The 21908-nt window shown below is 38.3% G+C and overlaps 1 protein-coding gene across 4 annotated transcripts in view; it reads left to right on the top strand.

The window, feature by feature from the left end:
• Positions 1-21908, top strand: part of SLC4A4 (solute carrier family 4 member 4) — a 353101-nt gene that overhangs the window by 306860 nt on the left and 24333 nt on the right. For all 4 annotated transcript variants that reach the window (XM_027058126.2, XM_027058106.2, XM_027058136.2 and 1 more), the window contains 4 exons: positions 3560-3673; positions 5534-5695; positions 19802-19980; positions 21138-21210. In XM_027058126.2, the coding sequence (XP_026913927.1) occupies positions 3560-3673; positions 5534-5695; positions 19802-19980; positions 21138-21210 (528 nt within the window). The remainder of the gene's footprint in view (positions 1-3559; positions 3674-5533; positions 5696-19801; positions 19981-21137; positions 21211-21908) is intronic.

Raw genomic sequence — 21908 nt, 5'->3', positions numbered from 1 at the left:
GCTACTATTTCAAATTTTTATAAATATGATGGCTTAAAACATTACAGATTTATTGTCTTGAGATCTGGTGGTCAGAAGACTGAAATGGGTCCCATTGGTTAATGTCAAGGAATTGACAAGGCTGTGTTCTTTCTGGAGGCTCCCTTGAAAGAATTCCCTTGCCTTTAGCAGTTTTTAGAGGCCACCCACATTCCTTGACTCATGGCCCTTTCCTCCATCTTCAAAGCCCACAATGGCCAGTTGAGTCTTTTTCATAGCACATCACTCTAACACTGGCTCTCCTGCCTCCCCCTTTCATCTATGAGAACCCTGGTGACTACATTGGACCCACCAGAATAATGCCAAATCATTTCTTCAAACTCAAGGTTATCTGATTAGCAACCTTAATTCTATGTGCAACCTAATTCTCTCTAGCCATGCAACATTACATATTCAGTTTCCAAGAAGTAGGATGTATACTTCCTTAGGGGGCATTGTTTTGCCTACCACATTATCTGACCAAAGTTTTAACATCATGATTCTGGGATACCTTGACAGTGTACTGAAGGGGGGCAAGTATAGAATCAGGAAGATGAGATAGGAAGCAGGAAACCACAGGAGATAAAGTGGTGCCTTAGACAAAGGAGCAGTGGAGGTGGTGAGAAGTGGCAGCATCCTGAATATGTTTTGAAGGTCATTTGCTGATCCATTAGATATAGGATATGAGAGAAAGAGAAGAGTTATGTGGATGGTTTTTGGCCTAAGCAATAGGAAAAAATAAGCTGCCATTAATAAAGATGAAGAGAACTGAAAGAGCAGATTTAGGGCTTCAGTGTTTAGTTTATGGAAGGCTAAGAATAACTCTTCTAACTAAGGAAGAAACATGTCCCAGGTGTTTGGTAGTGATGCCAGTCATGCAGATCTGTCTCCTAGAGGGCCAGAGGAACAGTTCCTTGGGACTTTATACCAAGGAATTGCAGATTTAATTCATTTGCCACCCTCTACTTCTCTTCTTCTGTTTATGAGAAAAAGGAGGAGCACTGTCTTTTTAATAACCATTCCCCCCCCCCCTTTTGAACAACGTCTAGCATATCTAAATTGTCAACAAATTAGATTTTTTGGGTAAGGACTGGGAGGGTGGTAAAAAAAGAGAACTTCTTTTTGCCTTTGCAAAAAGACCTCTGGTCTTCCAGTGATTTATGACCTACTGGACCAGAGAGATATTATAACATCTTAATAGTTCCTAAGCATGCTTCACATGACCATTTTTGCCAGACCATCTTGAATTGCCTTTGCCAACACTTACTTGTACAAAGCTTAAGAAATGGGAGTTTCCTCCAATACTGAGCCCTGGGAAACATCCTTTTTCTGCAGGGATTCCAAATACTTCCAATCAAAATTTGTTGAGTGGCAGTTCCATATTATTACTGGGCTTCCATATCATGTCTTGTTTCTTGGAATTGATAATTCCTTCTTGAGACCTCCTGATGGTAGATTATTTAGTTATTCCAGTGGTTTCTGCAGCCAAGGAGACCTCATGGAACTTGAAATAACAATAGTTAACATGTATTAGGTGAATCTATTATGTTCCAGATGTTATGATAAAAACTTTCATGGCTTGTCTTATTTAATTCTTATAACAAACTGATGAAGTTTGTAGGGATTATTTTGGCTACATTTTGCAGATGGAGTAATTGAAGCTAAGAAAGGATATATATTTACAGAGAGGAAATAATGGTGCTAGCATTCCAACCCAGGTCATCTGACTTTAGAAACTGTGCTCCTAACTGCTGCCCTATATTTTCCTCCCCAGATTGACCCCTGCCATCTATTTGTGCTTGACATTACTGTATGATTGGTGTTAACTGGCAAGTTAACACATCCCATAGCTGACTTTCTGCCTTTTTTTGTGTGTAGTTCTTAAGCGAGCTAAACCTAGCAAAATCCAGCCCTTCAAAAGGAAATGAATTCAAAGCAAATAGGCCATCTTTGGTCCTGCTGCTAGTTAGGACCCAAGGCTCCTGGCACTGGGCAGTGGTCAAGAAGAGAGCACTACTGTGGCCTTTGGCATACCCACCTTGCCAAGTACTTCCATTTCTCAGTTCCATTCCTACTGAACATCTGACTGCAGGAGTCCCACTACTCTTTCAAAAGATTCCCTGTCCTGAGAACTGTGCAGCCACTCGGTCCCTCCCTGATCTCTCTTCATCTGACAATACCAGAACATTGACTGCTCACCCTGAGGTAACTTGACAACCACTGAATCAACCCTGATTTGTTTTGGAGCAGGCTTCCTTGGGTATGTTCCCTTTGTGAAGACATGGATTGCGTCTATTTTGTTCACTGTGGTATCCTTAACACCCGATTAGAGTGTAAGCTAGTGAGTAAATTCTTGTCGAATGATCAGATTACATGCCACCATGCATATAAACCTTAGGGGAAACTCAGGTGCCTGTGTTCTTAGTAATGCTTCCCGGCCATTGTCAGTGCCATCAGACACCCCATGCTTCCCTACTGACTCAGAAATGACCATTCTGCAGCCATACAAGGGGAAGGTTTTCTACATCCCATAAACCTCAGCCCTTGTCCTGACCAGAGGCAGATATTTAGGAAGCTCCAAGTTTTTCAGCTAATGGCAACCACATTTAAAAAGTGGTAGAGGGGCGCCTGGGTGGCTCAGTCAGTTAAGCCACCGACTTCGGCTCAGGTCATGATCTCACAGTCCGTGAGTTCGAGCCCCGCATCGGGCTCTGTGCTGACAGCTCGGAGCCTGGAGCCTGTTTCAGATTCTGTGTCTCCCTCTCTCTCTGACCCTCCCCCGTTCATGCTCTGTCTCTCTTTGTCTCAAAAATAAATAAACGTCAAATAAAAAAAAATTTAAAAAAAAAGTGGTAAAGAAGAGATGCCCCACATACAGACATTTTAAGCACTAACTTATAGTGAAAAACATGTTCTTTGACAAAGTTGGGGATGTCCTCAAATCTTCATCTTCCATCACATCATGTTTCCCTGAGGTCTTGAGTACACTGAGTCACCTAGAACTTGTAACCCCTTTCCTGCTGGATTCTCAGTGTTTTCAGGTTAACTTACGGAATTATGTTGCTGTATGCACACAATGCTATTCCCAAATTATAAATAGAATTCTGTATTTTTGTGTAGGTTTTTACAATATGCCTTGAGATTTCAACCTTATCTAGGTATCCTTTATGCTGCATACAGCAAGAATGTTTGCACAGTATTTCAGGAATATATTATTTGCGACTTCTCTCCCCAGCCTGCGCATGCATGCATAAGCTCACAAACACCAACCGCCCCCCCAACACACACACACACACACACACACACACACACACACACACACACACACACTGATTTCTTCTGTGGGATTCAATTATTTCTGGCTAGATGAGAAAGCAATGCAAAAACAATTTGAGAAATAATCTCTCTACAGTGTGACACCTCCTTTAATTTGCTGGTGAAGCTGTTACTATAAAGACAGAATTCTTTGTTCATTTCCAACACAAGCAAATATATTAATCCAGCACTAAACATTCCTTGGTTTCTTTTTAATTTTTTTCAGGCAAGAAAACTTATCAGTGACTTCGCCATTATCTTGTCCATTCTAATCTTTTGTGTAATAGATGCCCTGGTGGGTGTGGATACTCCAAAACTAATTGTGCCAAGTGAGTTCAAGGTAGGTGAACTTCTGCTTTTGGTCATTCGTAGAACGCTATGGATTTCTTTTCTCTCCCCTATTCTAGTTCGTCATATATTTTTGAGTTGGTTTTGTAGGATTATCCATTTCCTTATTTCAGAAATGGTCTTTTGCTAGATGCAAACATATTCTTTGTCTATTCCTTCACTAAAGTTGACTGCCTGATTACGATTAAATGCAGGGTTCACATTATATTGAGTTTTATTGAAAAATACACTCTGCTTTATATTTTTAGAGTATTTAAAATGAGCTGAAGTATTTTCATGCTACTAATCCCCTTCTTGGTCCATATAATAATTCTAAGATGTAATGCAACTATCATCATCCTGATTTTATGAAGTTGATATTGGAGCTCAGAAAGAGTAAGGAAAATGCCTAAGATTATGTTATTACTCTTTTCCTGCTACAAAACTACCTGCCATATATACATACGTCTATATATAATGTACATTTTAATTATTACAAAGAGGGGGTGGCTGGGTGGCTCAGTCGGTTGAGCGACCGACTTCGGCTCAGGTCATGATCTCACGGTTTGTGAGTTCGAGCCCTGCGTCAGGCTCTGTGCCGACAGCCTGGAGCCTGCTTCGGATTCTGTGTCTCCCTCTCTCTCTGCCCCTCCCCTGCTCACACTCTGTCTCTCCCTGTCCCCAAAATAACAAAATATTAAAAAAATTTTTTTAAATTATTACAAAGAAGATATAAGAATTATTCACTTTATAAATCTGTTGGTATGTGCAGGCCTAATGGGTAAAATTTACATTTCAGTCATTCTTATATATCCCTTTCTAATTTTTCATTATGTCTTTCACCTGTTTTATGGAGCACTCCTAGCCTCTCTCATTCCATCCCTGAGACCATATGGTACAGCAAACAGAATGTTTGTTGCATTATCTGTGCCATCTCATATTCATTTGCAAACATAAGTTTTCAATCATTCAGTGATTATTTCATTTAAGTCAGTATTTATTGAATGTTTGCTTTGAGTCAGGCCCTTTCCAGGGGATATGAAATGTACTGATGAACAAGAGAAAGTTGTTCCCTCCTTCCAAGCTCACAACCTGGTAAAGGAATAAAATGTGGATGGATTCAGTGATGTAGTTATGAGCAAAGAGAGACGGAAGACAAATATCTTCAGAGAAGTGAGACTTTCTTGATAGTAAACATAGAGAAAAGAATTTATAGGATTCTGTTTTAGTTTATTTGCATTATTTAATGTTAGGAAGAGGATAGAAAAATATTCCAGGAGAAGTGGAAAAATGATCATCTTTTTCATTTTTGGTAACATTTCTGAGGATTAAACCAGTTATTCTGGGTCACTGTTCATATGTATAAGAAAGACCAGAGTATTAAACAAGTTCTATTATAAAATAAAAAAAAATATTTGTACCTTTTCTATATAATATGATGTGAAACTATTACAATTTGTCAGTAGTAGAAATAACTTGGGTATAATTGCTAAAATTCATGAACAAAATTCATTCAAATTTCTTGTCTGTCTTTACTGACTATTACATTTGGGTTTTTTTAATGGCTGCTCTTTAAACTTAAGTCACATTCTTCCATCTTGAGTCCTTACCTTAGATCATCCTAAATACACAAAATGGCATGTACTTGTTTTCCTTCAACCTATAGTCTTAGTCTCCTTCATTTAAAAAACTGCCTTAAAAATAATCACCTTTAGGAAATTATTGGTGACTAATCTTTGTTGAACCTATCAGTAAAACGGTTTCTGATTTTGAAATGTTGGCTCTCCAGAAATCAAAGTGTATCTCTCCCATTGATTTTTCACCAAACAGTATGTATTAATATCGTTTGAAAATGTTCTCCTTCTTCTTCAAGCCAACAAGTCCAAACCGAGGTTGGTTTGTCCCACCATTTGGAGGAAACCCCTGGTGGGTGTACCTTGCAGCTGCGATCCCTGCTTTGTTGGTCACCATTCTGATTTTCATGGACCAGCAAATCACAGCTGTGATTGTGAACAGGAAAGAGCATAAACTCAAGGTAAATGTTTGTAGTAATGGTTATCATTGCCTTCCACTTTCTTTATAGTACTAGGAAATACTAATTTATTCAAAACCAAGACAGTTTTATTGAGAGTTATATTACAGCTAATATTCTTTCTGACTTGGCAGAGTCACAGACCACTTGGTGTTGACACATCTCCTCAATAGAATACTTTAGGATAGATCTCATTTCAATCTGAAAAAGTTGTTTGAAATCATATTTCCTTCACCACCGAAGAGGGCAGGATAAGCTGTTGACCATTCAGCCACTGTCATCCTTCATCTGATTTTAATGTGGTAACTGTCCTTAATGAAGACAGTGACAAATACTCTTTTTGAAGCTATTGAGATAAAAACATGTTTGTTTGTTTTTGATCTGTCGACTTGGTGAGTGACAGTAATAGATTTTCTGTCATTTTACCAACCTTGCAACCTGGTAGGGTTTTTTAATACATAGTTTTCATATTTATATATAAATTATAATGATATATAACATAATATATAGTATAATGTATAATATATATTATAGTATAATATATATGTCTATATTTTGGATTTTTGCTTCTGTTTAAGAGTAAAATTGGCCTGCAAGTTTTCTTTCTCATAGTGTCCCTGTCTGATTTTGGTATCAGGAATATGTTATCCTTATAGAAGAGCTGGGGAGTGTTTCTCCTCCTATTCCATTTCCATTCCATTCTCTGAAATAGAATATAATACTCTCTTTACTGTGTGTAATATGCCAATGATCTTTTTTTTGAATAATCAAACATGCTTGTAAAACTATATGGGCTGAGTAGTTTCTATGTGGAACTTATAAAACTGATGATCAAAATGTTCTAATGGTTGCAAAATGTTCATAATTTCTATTTTTCTATTTGGTAACTTATATTTTTCTATATTTTGTTCCATTTCCCCAATATTTTCAAATTTGTTGATATGTTTATAGTATTATCTTTTTTTTCTAATCTGAATGTTACTTTTCCCTTTAAATTCCTAATGTCATTGATTTGTGCTTTTTAAAACTATCTATCTATCTATCTATCTATTTATTTATTTATTTATTTATTTTTAACGTTTATTTATTTTTAAAGAGAAAGAGACAGAGTATGAGCTGGGAAGGGGCAAAGAGAGAGGGAGACACAGAATCCGCAGCAGGCTCCAGGCTCTGAGCTGTCAGCACAGAGCCCAATCTGGCTCGAACCCACAAACCGTGAGATCATGACCTGAGCCAAAGTTGGACACTTAACTGACTGAGCCACACAGGCACCCCTGATTTGTTCTTTTTATTTTCCTTGATGATTTAGCCTGAGGTTTGTTAATTTTATAAGCCTTTTTCAAAGAAGCAGTTTATTACATTGGAGTTTTTGTACATATTGTTTTCTGTTAATATTTGCTTTATTTGTTTTGAAGCCATGTTGTTAAGTACATCCACATTTGTATCTATTTTATCTTTTCAGTGAATTGAACTTTTTATGTGCCTCTCTTTGTTTCTAACAATGCTTTTGGCCTTAAAGCTTATTTTATTTTGTACTAATAAAGGTTTGGTAACTTAATTTTCACTTCCCTGATATGTATTTTTCCAGTCTTTTATTTACAATACACCTTGTGTCTTGTGTCTCTTTGTAAATAACACATAGGATCCATTTTTACAGTCTTTTCTCTTAACTAAAATATTGAATCCATTTAAATAGATAGTGATGACTAATAGATTTGGATTCATTTTTACCACATTATTTTTGCTTTCTACTTCCCTAACACTCTATTTGCCTCACTGTTCTTTCTTTTTTATTCTCCTTTCTTGCCCTCTTTTAGGTTGATACAGTTTTATTTTTTTATTGTCTTCATTCTAATTTGTTTTGTGTTAGTTTGAAAGTTATACACTGTATCTTTTCTTATAGTGATTATGTTGTATATTTTTTTTTATTTTTTTTTTTAAATTTTTTTTTTCAACGTTTTTTATTTATTTTTGGGACAGAGAGAGACAGAGCATGAACGGGGGAAGGGCAGAGAGAGAGGGAGACACAGAATCTGAAACAGGCTCCAGGCTCCGAGCCATCAGCCCAGAGCCCGACACGGGGCTCGAACTGACGGACCGCGAGATCGTGACCTGGCTGAAGTCGGACGCTTAACCGACTGCGCCACCCAGGCGCCCCAATGTTGTATATTTTAATATGCATATTTAAGTTCTGAAGGTATTCAGTGTGTTTATCCTTCTGGTGAAAACTGCTAATGGCTAAAGAATGCTTTAATGTTGATCTTCCTTCCTGAGTCCTGTGTTCTTATTACCTAGATTTGATTGCTATCTGGATTTTAAAATCTAATTAGACATGGTCAGTATTTTTAGAATTATATGCAAATTTACTCTTTTCTTTGCTTTTTTTTTTTTTTTTTTTTGCATTTCAGATCTTCCATTTTGGAAGAGTTTTCTTTGGACTGAATTATTTCCTCTAAACAGTACTTATTTACTAGACTATTGAAATTTTTTCTGGGGTGATCTTTGTGTGGTAAACCCTCATTTATGTTCATCTGAAAATGTGTTTGTCTCACTTCCATTCTCGTAAGATGGTTTCTCTGGATATATACTGTAGGTTAAAAGCTCTTTCTTCCAGCATGTAGAAGCTATTTTCCATTTCTGACTTTCATAAAAGTGAACTGTCAATACACTTTTCATTGCTTGGTAAGTAATCATTCTTGTCTTTTGGATGCTTTTATCATCTTCTCTTTTGTCTTTATTCTGGAGTTTCACTGTAACTTGTGTCAGCGTAGATCTCTTTTTATTGTGTATTGGAAAATTGGGTTTCCAGTCTTTTATTAATTCTTAGATTATTGAATCTTCCTGTCTTTTATCACTTGTAGAATTCTGGAAGTCTGACTCTTTCAATCTCTAATACATCCTTTTGGAATTCCAAGTAGAATTTTGCCATATATCTCCATTTTGTGCTCTACTTCTACTAATCTGTTTTTGGTTTGGGGTTTTTTTATTTTTGTTTTTATTTTACATTTCCTATCTTTTGGTCTCTGTGTTATATTTTGGGTAATTTCTTCAGTTCTTTCTCTTTATTAAATTATTTCTTCTGTTGGTTCTATTCTGTCAGCGAACTAGCCACTGAATTTTTCCTTTCAAGAATTATAGTTTTTTTTTTTTTTGGTATTTAGAAGTTCTATTCTGTTATTTCCAAAGCTTTCTATCCAGCTTTGATAGTTCTTAACTTCTTTATTATTTTTCAATAAAGTCTTTTATTATTTTATACCTTTGCTGTCTTTGCAGATTTGATTTTGAACTTTGTTTTTTTTCCTCTCTTACTTTCAGTGTGTCTTCTCATTGTCTTTTTTTTTTTTTTTTGTAAAGAAACAGTTATAAGCTAATCTTCCCATGCAAGTGCTTCAAAGCTTCCAGAGAAGATTTTATTTGCTTCTGGGAGGTATAGGAGAGTCCAACCAACCCAGGAACTCTTTACTTTTATTTATTCCCATAAAACATATTTTATTATAGAAAGTTTTCAACATATATAAAAGTAGACAGATGGTATAACTCCAGAGGTTTATCACCCAGTTCTAGCAATTATTGACTCATGTCCAGTCTTGTGTCCTTGCTTGAGGTCTCTCCTGCCTTTGCAGTTAATGACATCTGAAGGGTTGACTGCGTTGATTGTCCAGGATGGATTCTTCACTCACTCACATGTCTCACATGCCTAGTACCTTGATGTTCCTTGGTGTGTCTGTCTGTTTCTCTGTCTTCTCTTTCTCCACATGGCATATCATCTGTGTGGGTTAGGCTTCTTGCAGCATGGCTATCTTGTTATGTACTTGGTACATGGAAGCTGACTTCCAAGAATTATGAGTGGAAGATGCAAGGCCATTTCATGGTTACACCCACCACTGGCATAGCTTTATATTTTATTTTGCTATAGTTGATTGATTAAACTAGTCCATTTAATGGGATAAGGAAGGGCTTCATTGTTTGTTGGAGGAATAACAATTTTACGTTGTAGAAAAATATGCAGGATAGGAGCATATTTTTCCAGTCATTTTCAGAAAATAATATCTGCCACATTTGTACTGCAGAATTTGCCTTAGTCTAGATCATGGTGCTTACTTCCCTGTTTTGTCATTTAGTATGTGCTTTTTCTTCTGTATTTCTTTTAAATTGGTCATTGGGGAGTACCTGGGTGGCTCAGTTGGTTAAGTGTTCAACTTCTGATTTGGGCTCAGGTCATGATCTCATGGTTTGTGAGATCAAGCCCCACGTCAGGCTCCGTGATGCTAGCATGGAGCCTGCTTGGGATTCTCTCTCTCTCTCTCTCTCTCTCTCTCTCTCTCTCTCTGCACACCTCCCCCCACCCCCAAATAAGTAAACTTTTTAAAAAAAGAATAAAATAATTGGTCATTGGATTCAGAAGCTTGATGAAGTATAGTTTTGACCTTTTATATCTATATCTTTTTGTATGTTTTTGAGGGTAGGGTGGCAAGACATTCATAGAAGGCCAGGACCACTTTACTCTGTGTTTTTGGCTTAAGAGTTTCTAGACCATACAGGTAATGTGAATTCCAGCTTCAAACCTAATTATAGGTTTATAGTTAGAATATCTTTCAAGATTCTTTTTTTTTTTTCTTATGGCTTTATATCTAGTAGGATGGCCAAGAAAGGCATATATATCCCCAGTGTCTTTCTCTGTAGGGTATTTTATTTCCTAGGTGACCAACTGAGTATGCTGTATTTAGAGCATCCTAATTTTATTTCAGGGGATGTCTTTCATTTGTAGACTTTCCCCAAGATCTTGGGAGTTGGTCTCCCAGACCAGAGTTCAGATGGTCATTCTGAATCCAGGCCTGAAAGCCCCAGGATTTGACATAGTCTCTCAGGGTGGGCCCAAGCCTCCAGGGTTTACTAACCTTGTAGATTTACTCTTTTTGTTGCCATTGTTTTTTTGTCTGCAAATGTTTCTTTTACTTTCTGGCAGATAAGGATGATTTCTAAAAGATATTTTCTGTATTTTTGTGAGCATTTTTAGATGTCTTCTACTGGGAGCAGTTTCAGTGTTGATTTAGTTTTAAAGGCTAGAAATGGATGATAACTAATGTATTTTATTCTGAAAAAAGTTAGGAAGCACATTCTTAATTTTGATATATAATTGGCAAGATTTGCTATGTGTCTTTGGAAGTAAATGCCTATTCACTTTTGCTCATTAAGTTTTCCTTTTAGTAAAATTCAGAATTTCAAGTTTAGCAAATTTAGGATTAATAGGATAGAACTTTTTAAAGATTTTATTTTTAAGTAATCTCCACACCCAACGTGGGGCTCAAATTTACAACCCTAAGATCAAGAGTTGCATGTTCCACCAACTGAGCCAGCCAGATGCCCCTGATAAAATATAGAATTCAAAAAATTATCATGTTCCCTGTAGGAAACATTGGACTATCAAGACATATTAGAATTTACCTCTTAAAATAGGAATTGAGTACATAAAAGATAAGTTTTCATCACTTTAGGAATCACTTATTTGAAATCACTTCTTTGAACGACAGTAGTTACAGAGGAAGTGCCAGTCTTTTGACACAAATCTAATGATACCAGTGGAGAGACATCATGGATGAAAGACTTTTCACTCTGGATATTGTTTTGTTTACATTTTGTTAGGAAATGTGCCTGTGGAATGTGAAAATTGGAGATCCTACCTAAAATTAAAGGGCCTTGAGTGCTATGAAATTGAGTGAAAAGAAACCTGAAACAGTGAGAGGGATGGAGGCATTATAATACTAAAAGCAGCATGTTTTTGGGTGGCATTTGCTTTGGCTCAATGTCAAGTGGCCCTGGCTGGCTGACTGCTCTGTTGGGATGGGATCCACCTTTCCACTCTGCTGAACAGCTCTGTATTGATGTAGGAACGCCAAGGCACTTGGCTTTTCTTGGCCATCATTTTGGTTAGTTATGTCCCACATTATCCCTGCAGAGCACTCAAAAGCAAACCAGGTTCAGCAAGGTCATGACTTCTCCAAGGTTATTTCCTGAGTCACTGCAGAGGCAGGAAAAAAGTCTGAGCTTTAGACTGCAAAGCAAGGGATACTTCTCACAAGGAAAATGATTTTAAGTGTGTGGGAAGCAGAAATCATGTAGGATAGGTGTCTAGAAATAGAGATAAGTTGGTAGATCAGTAAATTTTCTGGTACCCCCTATGATAAAACCCTAAATTTGAGGTTGTTTTCTTGGATAACTCCAAAATTTTCCCTGTTTTATTTTTCCTTTCTATTCCTGTTATCATAACCTTAGATCCAGTCCTTTCATTTCATGTCTAGACTATTCTAACTGTTTAGCCATGAGTTAATAATCAGTTTCCCTTGCTTCATTTCAAAAGCAGTAATTTTTTAAAAGTATTGTTCTTATATGTCAGTCCTATCTTTCTAATCCTTTACAACCTTGGCCTTCTGGACATTTGCCCCTTGAAGAAATTCCATTTGCCTTTAGCATCCCATTAGCCTCGGATTTAAGTCTCTCTGGGATATGTTCTCAGCCTAAATTTAGAATGATGCTCTCCCCATACTATATGATGCTCAGATCAAATGGGTTATTGGTTTCTCCTCAAATCTGGCAGCATCTTCTGCCAGTTGTTACAGCTCTTCTCTCTATTCCTCAATGATTGCCACTTACCAAAATCCTTCCCATCTTTTAAAATCCTCCAGATATAAACTTGTCAGTGTAGCTTTCACTCCTAATGTAATTTCTGTTGCTCCTGTTTTTGCCCTTACTGTATGTGTATTACTCTGTGGCACCGGTCACATAATATCTTGAGTGGGAGTTGTGTGGTATAATTATCTTCTCCCTTTTCTGGACCAAATGTTTTCAAGGCAAGGGCATGTTTTAGTCCTCTCTCCAGCTCTCATGTGGCCCGTCACAATGATTTCCATATGGTAGGCTCAGTAAGTACATATTGAAGAATGCGGTTATCTTGGGCCACATGGTTCTCAGAGTTGTTGCACTGTGTGAGATAGCTGATAGCTGAAAACATGCCAACCTATCTCTGGTTCTCATAGTGAGTGCTCGTATTACTCAAAGCCCTGTTTTTAGATGTCATCATTGCAGGAAGTTTCTGTGTGTTCACTCTAGAAATTGTTAAACAGTTTATCCTCTGGTTTATCCTCTGTACTTGGGGTGTCCTTTTTAAACCTCTCTGAATCTCTGTCTAGAGTGCTTTGTAATTTGTGTACAAATCTGAGTCCCCTCATCTGATTGTGAGCTTCTTAGGGGGAGGAACTAAGTCATGATTCTTGGTGGCCCCATAAACCAGCTTATTGTCTGGATTATGGGGGACTCCTAGCATGGATGTTTATTCTGTGTCTGTGCATGTGCATACTGCTCCTGATCCTTTATTATCATCTTATTTACCAGACGGTCAGACTAGTCTTTTTCTCCCCTAGATTTTGATTTCTGTGGATTATTCCTAAATGACTTTTGTTCTGTATTAGCAAAGTATATATGATATCAAAAGGAAGTAAAGTTTCACTTCCTACCCCGCTACTTAAAATAATCTCTAGTTTTAGAAAGTAGAACATCCTTTGGATTTATATTCACGAAGACAGGACTTTTTTATTTTATTTAAAAAAAAATTTTTAATGTTTGTTTTTGAGAGAGAGAGAGAGAGAGAGAGAGAGAGAGAGAGAGAGAGGGAGGGAGCAGGACAGGGGCAGAGAGAGAGGAAGACACAGAATCTGAAGCAGGCTCCAGGCTCTGAGCTGTCATCACAGAGCCTGATGCAGGGCTCCAACTAATGAAATGTGAGATCATTACCTGAGCCAGGGTCGAATGCTTAACTGACTGAGCCACCCAAGTGCTCCAAGACAGGACTTTTTTAAACTTTAAATGGCATACTTAGCCTTTTGAGCATTTTTTGAGTCCTTCTATGTATGGAACATTTGTGTTCGATGTTGAAGATAAGAATTGTTCTAATTTATGGTCTCTGCCCTGAAGGAGTTTAGTGGATTTTTCCTATTCACCACTTATCTCCACCACCAAGGTTGGGATTGACTTGCCTTTCTTTGTGCCTTGTATCTTACACATACAATAAATTATTTGCCTCCACATCTGGCTTCAACTAATAATCTATAAACCCCTTAAGGGCACATGTTCTATTGTACTTATTATTTTATCTAACACAAGCCCTAACATAGTATAGGCGTTAATGAATGTTTGCTTGTTTTTTTAATGTTTATTTTGAAAGAGAGAGCATGAACAGGAGAGGGACAGAGAGGGGGGCAGAGGGAGAATCCCAAGCAGGCTCCACGCTATCAGGGCAGAGCCCAATGCAGGGCTCGATCTCACAACCCATGAGCTCATGACCTGAGCTGAAATCAAGAGGTGGATGCTTAACCGACTTTACCCAGGCACCCCATGAATGCTTATTAAATAACAGTTTTCCAAGCAAAGATATGAGCAAATGCAAAGGCCCCAGGGTAGAAAGAACCTTAGTATGTTGAAGAATGGATAACAGACCAGTGTGACTGGAACATGGGGGAATTAGTGATTCATGATGAGGTCAAAGGGAGTAGGAACAGATCATGTAGAGCAAAGGTTCTCAAAGGTGATGGCTGTGCTGTGTACTGGCATCCACTAGATGCCAGTTTCACCCTTTCCTCCTAAGTTGTGACAAACAAAAATGTTTCTAGACCATTGACAAGTGTTCCCTGGGGGATAAAATCATTCCGGGAAGAAACACTGATATAGAACTTATAGATGATTTTACTGTGTTTTATTTTAAGTGGAAACAGGAAGCCACTGGAGAGTTTTGAGCAGGGAAGTACGGTATAATAATTGAAATTTTAAAGAGGAGAGTGGGTTGTGAGGGACAGGAATGAAGCAGGGACTTCTATGGCGAGAGTGACATCGAGGACCAAGGATTGCTGAGTGATGAGAGGGAAGCAGGAGAATTTGAGCTGGACCTTGAAGAGAGAACGGATTTAACCAAATAGCAAGACTTAGAGTATCAGTTTGAAAAGTGTTGCAGAATGTGCAAGGCGCATTTAAGGTATGATGAAGTTTCAGGACTCTTTGAGGGCTCCCATCATCGTATCAGATGCAAAGCCTCAGCATGGGGAGCCAGGTGCCTGTCGTGGCTGATAATCTGTCCTATCTGACTCGCTCATCTGCTACTGACCTTCCCTGCTCCCTCAACATTCCAGCCTGGATGAATGGCACCAGCACCGCACTTAAACACTGTCTCTAGCAGCATTAAGGATGGATGGGAGAGGTGCCAGAGAGGAGTGGTTAGGAGGCCTCTGTATAATCCAAGTAGGAGATTATGAAAATCTGCAAAAGGCAAGGGGTAAGAACAATTCACATGCTATTTTTGAAACATTTGTATATTTTGTACAGTACTATTTCTATTAAAAGTTTTCTATATTTCTTACAGTACTACTTCTACTAAAAGCTCCAGTATTTGAGGGGTGCCTGGGTGGCTCAGTTGGTTAAGTGTCTGGCTCTTGATTTAGGCTCAGGCCATGATCTCATGGCTCATGTGATGGAGCCCCGTGTCAGGCTCTGAACTGGCAGCATGGAGCCTGCTTGGGAATCTCTCTCTCTCCCTCTCTCTCTGCCCTTCCCCTGCTCTCACTCTCAAAATAAATAAATAAACATTAAAAAAAGTTCCAGTATTTTTATATTATTTTCATTCCATTCAAATCTAGTTATTCAGATACCTTTGGCTAAAAGAGACATCTTAGAGTTGGCTTGCTGTCACATGAATAGGTTTGTTTTGCAGGAACAACTTCTCTAACAGAACCATTTGGGTTCTGGGTCTTTATGCCAATAGTTGGGGCACCGTGAATTTTTTAGCATAGCTTTTAGCATTCTGGTCAACAGTTATGTCTCCAGTGTTTACTGTATGTAAGACGCTGTACTGGCTAGACATTGTAAGCCTCGAACATTAAAATTTGGCAGGATACATTGCTTTTTCCTCTTTGGTCTCCGTCTCCTTAAAATCTCTCCCACCTGTCCTATTACTTTAGTTGGACCTGTGTCATCTCGGACCTGGACTGTGCTGTCATGTCTGTATCTCTGCCTCCAATCTTGACCACTTCGAGTATGTCCTCTACAAAACAAGAGAGCCATCCTTCTAAACAGAAATCTGATCATATCACTTGCCTGCTTAAAAACTTCTAATGGTTTCACACTGCTCTTATGATAAGAATTCCAAAGTGTTAGCAAAACATCAACGTTTTTAACTTCTGGAGCATTATTTCTTACCTCTCCCATCTCCTCCTATGCACCAAATCTGTTTCATTTTCTCAAAATGGCAGCTTATTTGTCTAGCTTTTTCTCCTGCTTCCCCATATCTTGCCACAGCTGATTATGGCTCACATTTTAGGACTCAGCTTAAATACCACCTCCTATGCAAAATGTCTTTGACTTTGGGCTTAGTACCCTTTCTGGATGCTCCCATAACACTCCAAGCTCACTCCAACTATAGAACATTGTTATATTGCAAATACCTCTTGATTTGTTCAGCTCTAGCACTACATTGTAAACCACTTGAGGGCAAAAATCGTATATTATCTGTGATTTTACTTCCAGGATCTAGCATAGTGTCATTGAATGAATTAATTAACATTCATTCATTGATCCAACAAACGTTTATCTAGCGTGTTTACTCTATGATGGGCACTGCACCAGGTTCTGGGGTTTCAGTGGTGATGAACAAAAACACACGTGGTCCCTGTCCTCACAGAGCTTCTGGTCCATGAGGATGATAGGTATTATTCAAATGATCATGCAAAATGTGACAATGCAAATGTGGCTAGTGCTGTGAAGGAGAGGTGATGCTTTAAGAGTCTACAAGAGAGGGTGTGGCCCCCTTTAGGAACTGTGGTGGCTCTTACACTGAGGTTCAAGCATTAGTAGGAATTAGCTAGGTGAGGCTGGGTGGGAAGAGTATTCTATTCAAGCAGAGGAATCACTTTGTATGCACAGGCCTTACAAGAGAAAGTAGACTGACAAGAATGAAGGCCTGACATAATCCAGTGAGGCTACAGTGAGAGTGGGAGGGTTGAGGATGGAGAAGGAACCACACAGAGGCAGACCTGGCAGGGCCTTCAGGTCATGTTGATTATTTTCCCTTTCTCTTAAGAGTATCAAGAACTCTCAGCATGGTTGAGGGAAAGGAAGACTTTTTGAGGATAATTATGTCAAGGCACACAGTAATTATTATCTATAATTGTTTTCTCCCAGAACTTTTATTTATTTTGGTGGTTTTGCATAGCTTCCTTTGTATTCATTCTACTGTCTACAATCCCCATTTCACCCTCTTTGGTATTATGTGGTCCCTTTTTGTTAGTCTCCAGGACATCTAATTCAAACTTTTGTTTTTTTTCAAATAGAGCAAGAAAGCATAGCATTGGCTCATGGTAGCCTATGTGACTTTATCTGCAACAACTACTCTTTTGACCCATTAATCTAGCCTTAGGTTATTACAGTTTCTTTGATGCCAAGATTTGGGGGTCCTCTCTGTTAATTACCATGTTGGTACCTCTAATATGGTTTTGAGTGATTTAGTCTAAATAGGGCTTGAAACTATGTAATATTTCCAGCTGTTGTCCACCTCCCCTCCCCTCTCTGCCCAGGTGATTCACATTCCTGCCAATTAACAAATAATGTTTTAATTGTTTTGCTATGACTAATTAAGAGTCTATAGTTGCCATTCAGAAGAACGTATACATCCTATTTGTCATTCATTTTTTGGTAAATATTAATTGAGAATTGACTATGCATCATGAACTCTACTTAGGTATTCAGGATAGAGAGAATAGACATAGTCCAGGTCTTCCTGTTTCTTGCAGTCTAATGCCAAAGACAGCTAAATACACACATAATTTCAAAACAGTGTGAGGAGCGCTGTGGTAAAGGAAAGCATAAAATGAAGGGAACATAGAGGAGGAAATCTAACCTAACTAGACTTACCCATCTCACCTGGGCTGAGGCAGGAAAACTATAAAAAGTTAAAGGCTGGTTGAAGTCTTAAGGATGAGTAGGACTGCTTCAAGGTAAGAAGAAGGAAGAATAGGGGTTTTTCCAGGGAAAGGGTGCTATATGGGCAAAGACACAAATGCATTAGTATGTAAGACATATTGAAGGAATTGCATATGGTTGAAAGTGGCCATGGTATAGGAGCCAGGCAGGGGAGAAGTGAAAGATGAGGCTGCAGACGTGAACAGAGGCCAGATCATGAATGGTCTATAGTTACATCATAAGACACATCCACAAGCAGGAGTGAACAAATCCTATAGATTCCACCTTAAAGTATAGCCAGAATTCCAACACTTCCTGCCATCTTGACTCCTACCACTCTGGCTCTGGCCATCACAATTTCTTGCATGGATTATGATAGTCAACTCCTACCTGGTCTTACTTTCCTTGACTTTCTTTAGTCTGTCCTAACCCAGCAGCCATAGTGTTTAGAACATAAGCAAGTCATGTCATTCCTCCATGTAAAACCTCCAGTGGAGTACCATCCTGCTCAGTGTACAAAGTCTCATAGTTCTACTTAGTACTTAGTACTCTTTAAGATACTGTCAGTTTATGTTGTTTATTGTTGTCTCAGAACAGAAGCACCTCGAATATGGGAGCTTTTGTCGGTTTCATTCACAGATATTCCATTAACACGTAGAACTGTGCCTATAAGTAAGTTGGTAGTCAGTATTTCTTCAAGGAATGGAATGACTGAGACCCAGATGTATTATTATCCTCACCTCATTAGTTATTGTTGAACAGGTTTATTTTAGCTCATCCCCACCCTTTGCTCTCCTTTCCCCTACCTTATCTCACTCCCAATTCAAACCATATGCTTTCAAACCACTTACACCAAAATGAATTGGCTTTATGAGTATATATTAACCTTTGTCTCCCAAGGACACTTTGTTCATAGTCTTAACCTGGGCTAAGTCAATATATGTTCTTCTTTCTTGTGTCAGCTACCCTTGCCTGTGGTGAGTTCTTTGAGAACATGATTGGACCCATGTTTGCGAGCCAGGGGTGAAATCTTGGCTTTTCGGTGAGAGGAGAGCAGTGTTCTGACTAACTGTAACAGGATCTGAATGGTAACAGTCATCAGGTTCCTGGTATAAACCACATTCTCATTTTGTAAATCCAGCATCTCCGTTCCCTCAGACTGGTCGTACTCTGGCCCTTGGTGCTGCTGCTTCCATGCTGTGAAAATGGACTGCTCTATTTTCTCAGCCTCCATAGGGGTATTTGGCATTTGATTTCTTCATAAATAGAGCAGAGAAATATAACCGCAGAATAACACTGTGGACACATTTAACAATATTTAGTTAATGAGTAAAAGAGCTAGACCTTTTGTTACATTGTCTGCTCTTCCAGTCAGTAAACGTTATTATGACCATTGGGCAGTGTTTGAAATCAGCCTATTCTGATTAAGGCGGTATTAGTTACCTTAATGATAATGGTTCATAGGTTATTAAACAATTATTTTCATATACCATGAAAGGTGAGAAATAGTCATACATACCTTCTCAAGGTTGCTTTTAGATCTTTGGTCCTCATATTCTGAATACTGTCTAAATGAACAGCATATTGCTAAATGAACAGCATATTACTAAACAGAAGGATTAGTGCCAGCCTTTAAGGTGCCTGTTGTGCTTATGTTAATAACAACAACCACTGCCACCACCACACCATCACCATTTTTTGAACTCCTACTATGCTAGAACTACTATCTTTTAAGTTTCTGTAAGATGCTTTGCCTCTGTTACTTCACTGAATGGTTCCAGTAACTCTTCAAGGTAGATATATAGCTCCATTTTTCTAATTACAAAATTGGACACAGAGAGGATAATTAGCAATAAGCAAATGATAAGTAAGCTGTGACCGCAGTAAAGTTAGAGGAGGTGTCTTGTGGCAGCTTTGTGTTTAATTGGGGGGGGGGGGTGCGTAATGTGAGGAAGATAAAGTCGCCTTCCTTGGGGAGCTCACCTTGAGGTAGATATTTTAAGCAAGCAAAGAGAGTTGGGGTTATTTGGTAATCTTAATTCCCATCTGGAAATAGGATGAGATAGAAGCACGAGCATCTTCTCCATGTGGTTTTGTTACCTCTTTCTACAGAAAGGAGCTGGATATCACCTGGATCTCTTCTGGGTGGCCATCCTCATGGTGGTGTGCTCTTTCATGGCTCTTCCGTGGTATGTGGCTGCAACTGTCATTTCCATTGCTCACATTGACAGTTTGAAGATGGAGACCGAGACTTCTGCACCTGGAGAACAACCAAAGTTTCTAGGAGTGAGGTATGTTAAGTCAGAGGAAAATAGCTGTACAAAACTTACCATGCCACATCTATATGTCATTCAAAGGGAATGAGCAAAATTGGAGGAGAAAAGGCTGGTGATGATTAACTTATTCCTGTACTTGCTGTTCCAGAAAAGACTAAATTTCCATTAGAAAGAAAGTCTTCCATAATTTTTCAAGTCCACTTCTTACGTTACATATATTTCCTTTGATTAATGAAAGGCTAAACGACGCAATGTAAAACTGCAAACAGGCCATCCATTTTCTTGAACATGCAGCTCATTTTGGTGCTGTGGTACGTACTCTATCACAATCCTATTTAAAGGTCAAACTCTTTAACTTTTCAGCTCTGTTGAGACGCCTCAAAACTCATGGGTCTGCTTATGATTTTTAAGATTCTATTAAGGGAAAGGAACTCTGATTTTCCAGTTCATTTTCTGTCTCCATAAGCGCTGAGAAACCTTGACCTCCAGCTGTTAAATTTGGGTAGCCAGGAAGGGCTTGTATAAGACCTTTATCCTGTGTTGAATACTTATTGCAGCAAACCCTGCTCCTAACTGCTTGGGTGAATAGCTCACAGGACAGAGCCATTGTTTCCCACGCCACAACAGTGGGTGATTCTTTCCTGGGGGCTGGGGGAAGGGGTGTTGGATGGGAATCCTATTTGTTAAAAAGTACTCTTGTGTTGTAGATTTGGAAATTAGACTGATGGGATTTATTGCACTTATGAAATTTCCCTGAGCTGTTTGTTAATTAGAATGTAGGACAATGTGATATCTGTCTCCCATGAAAGAAGGTGTAATTACACAACAGTACAAGTTGTTTAAAAAATAAGGGCTTCAAAGAGGCCAGTAATTGATGGACCAGGAGCAAGTGACTTTTTTTTTATTTATTGTAAAGGAAGCAAAAGATTTAGAAGAATCACTTTTCTCTTGATGAATTCAAATCACATTATACAATAGTTAGAAGAAAATTTTGTAGCTCTGTTGAGCTTATATGCTGTACTTGAGGTGTTCATTTATATAAGATATCAACACCTTTGCTGTTTTAGTCAAACATTGGTTTGTTCATCGTGCAGTGTTTTTTGAAGGTGAAAAGACAAGAGCATGTTTATGAAAACAAGAAGTCAATTGGTAATCTTTTGATTTGGTTTCAGAGAACAAAGAGTCACTGGAACCCTCGTGTTTATTCTGACTGGTCTGTCAGTCTTTATGGCTCCCATCTTGAAGGTAAATATGTGAAATACTTGCCTCTTCCAGATAATTGGATATGTGTAGAGTAGAATTCCTTATCTGCAAGATTCTCATCAGTTCTGTGACACACTGAAGCAGAGGTCAGGTAGAATGAGGACTTTAAAACCTTATTTTGATGTTCTTCTCACTCCTTCTATTATTATTATTATTGTAGTTATTTGGTTGAACTGTATTAAGTTACCAATACCCAAGCTTTTTGACCTATGTAAATGGCAGTTCCATACAGTTCAATCTAACTGATCTCCTCTCCTCACTACGTTTCTTGCTCTCCTTATATCCTTTCTTCCCATCACTTTCCATCTACTTGTTCCTAAATCCTGCCTCCAGTCCCCCCATATGCACACAGACTAGACTCCTGGATAACATGAATTATCATTTTGTAACTTTTCTCCTATTCTTAATTATTGCTGACAGTATTTAATTATTGCCTAGGAGAATAGAGTAAAATTATGATTTATGACTAGAAAACTTTAGAAATGAACTTTTAAAGAAGAAAAATGATATGGTAGATTATTTAGAAAGTTAGGAATCAAATATATAGGTTTGACTGATGGGGTGAATATCTACAAAAATAGATGAATATGAGCTATATGGGAAAACCGATTTAAAAGAAATAGGGTGAAAAGAGAAGGTGTAGCTGTCATGAAGCTTCCATTTGTGTGTGTGTGTGTGTG

The sequence above is a fragment of the Acinonyx jubatus genome, chromosome B1, assembly GCF_027475565.1.
Source record: "Acinonyx jubatus isolate Ajub_Pintada_27869175 chromosome B1, VMU_Ajub_asm_v1.0, whole genome shotgun sequence".
Lineage (NCBI taxonomy): Eukaryota > Metazoa > Chordata > Mammalia > Carnivora > Felidae > Acinonyx > Acinonyx jubatus.
Note: the sequence above shows the minus strand (reverse complement) of the source record. Positions and strands in the feature narration are given on the sequence as shown.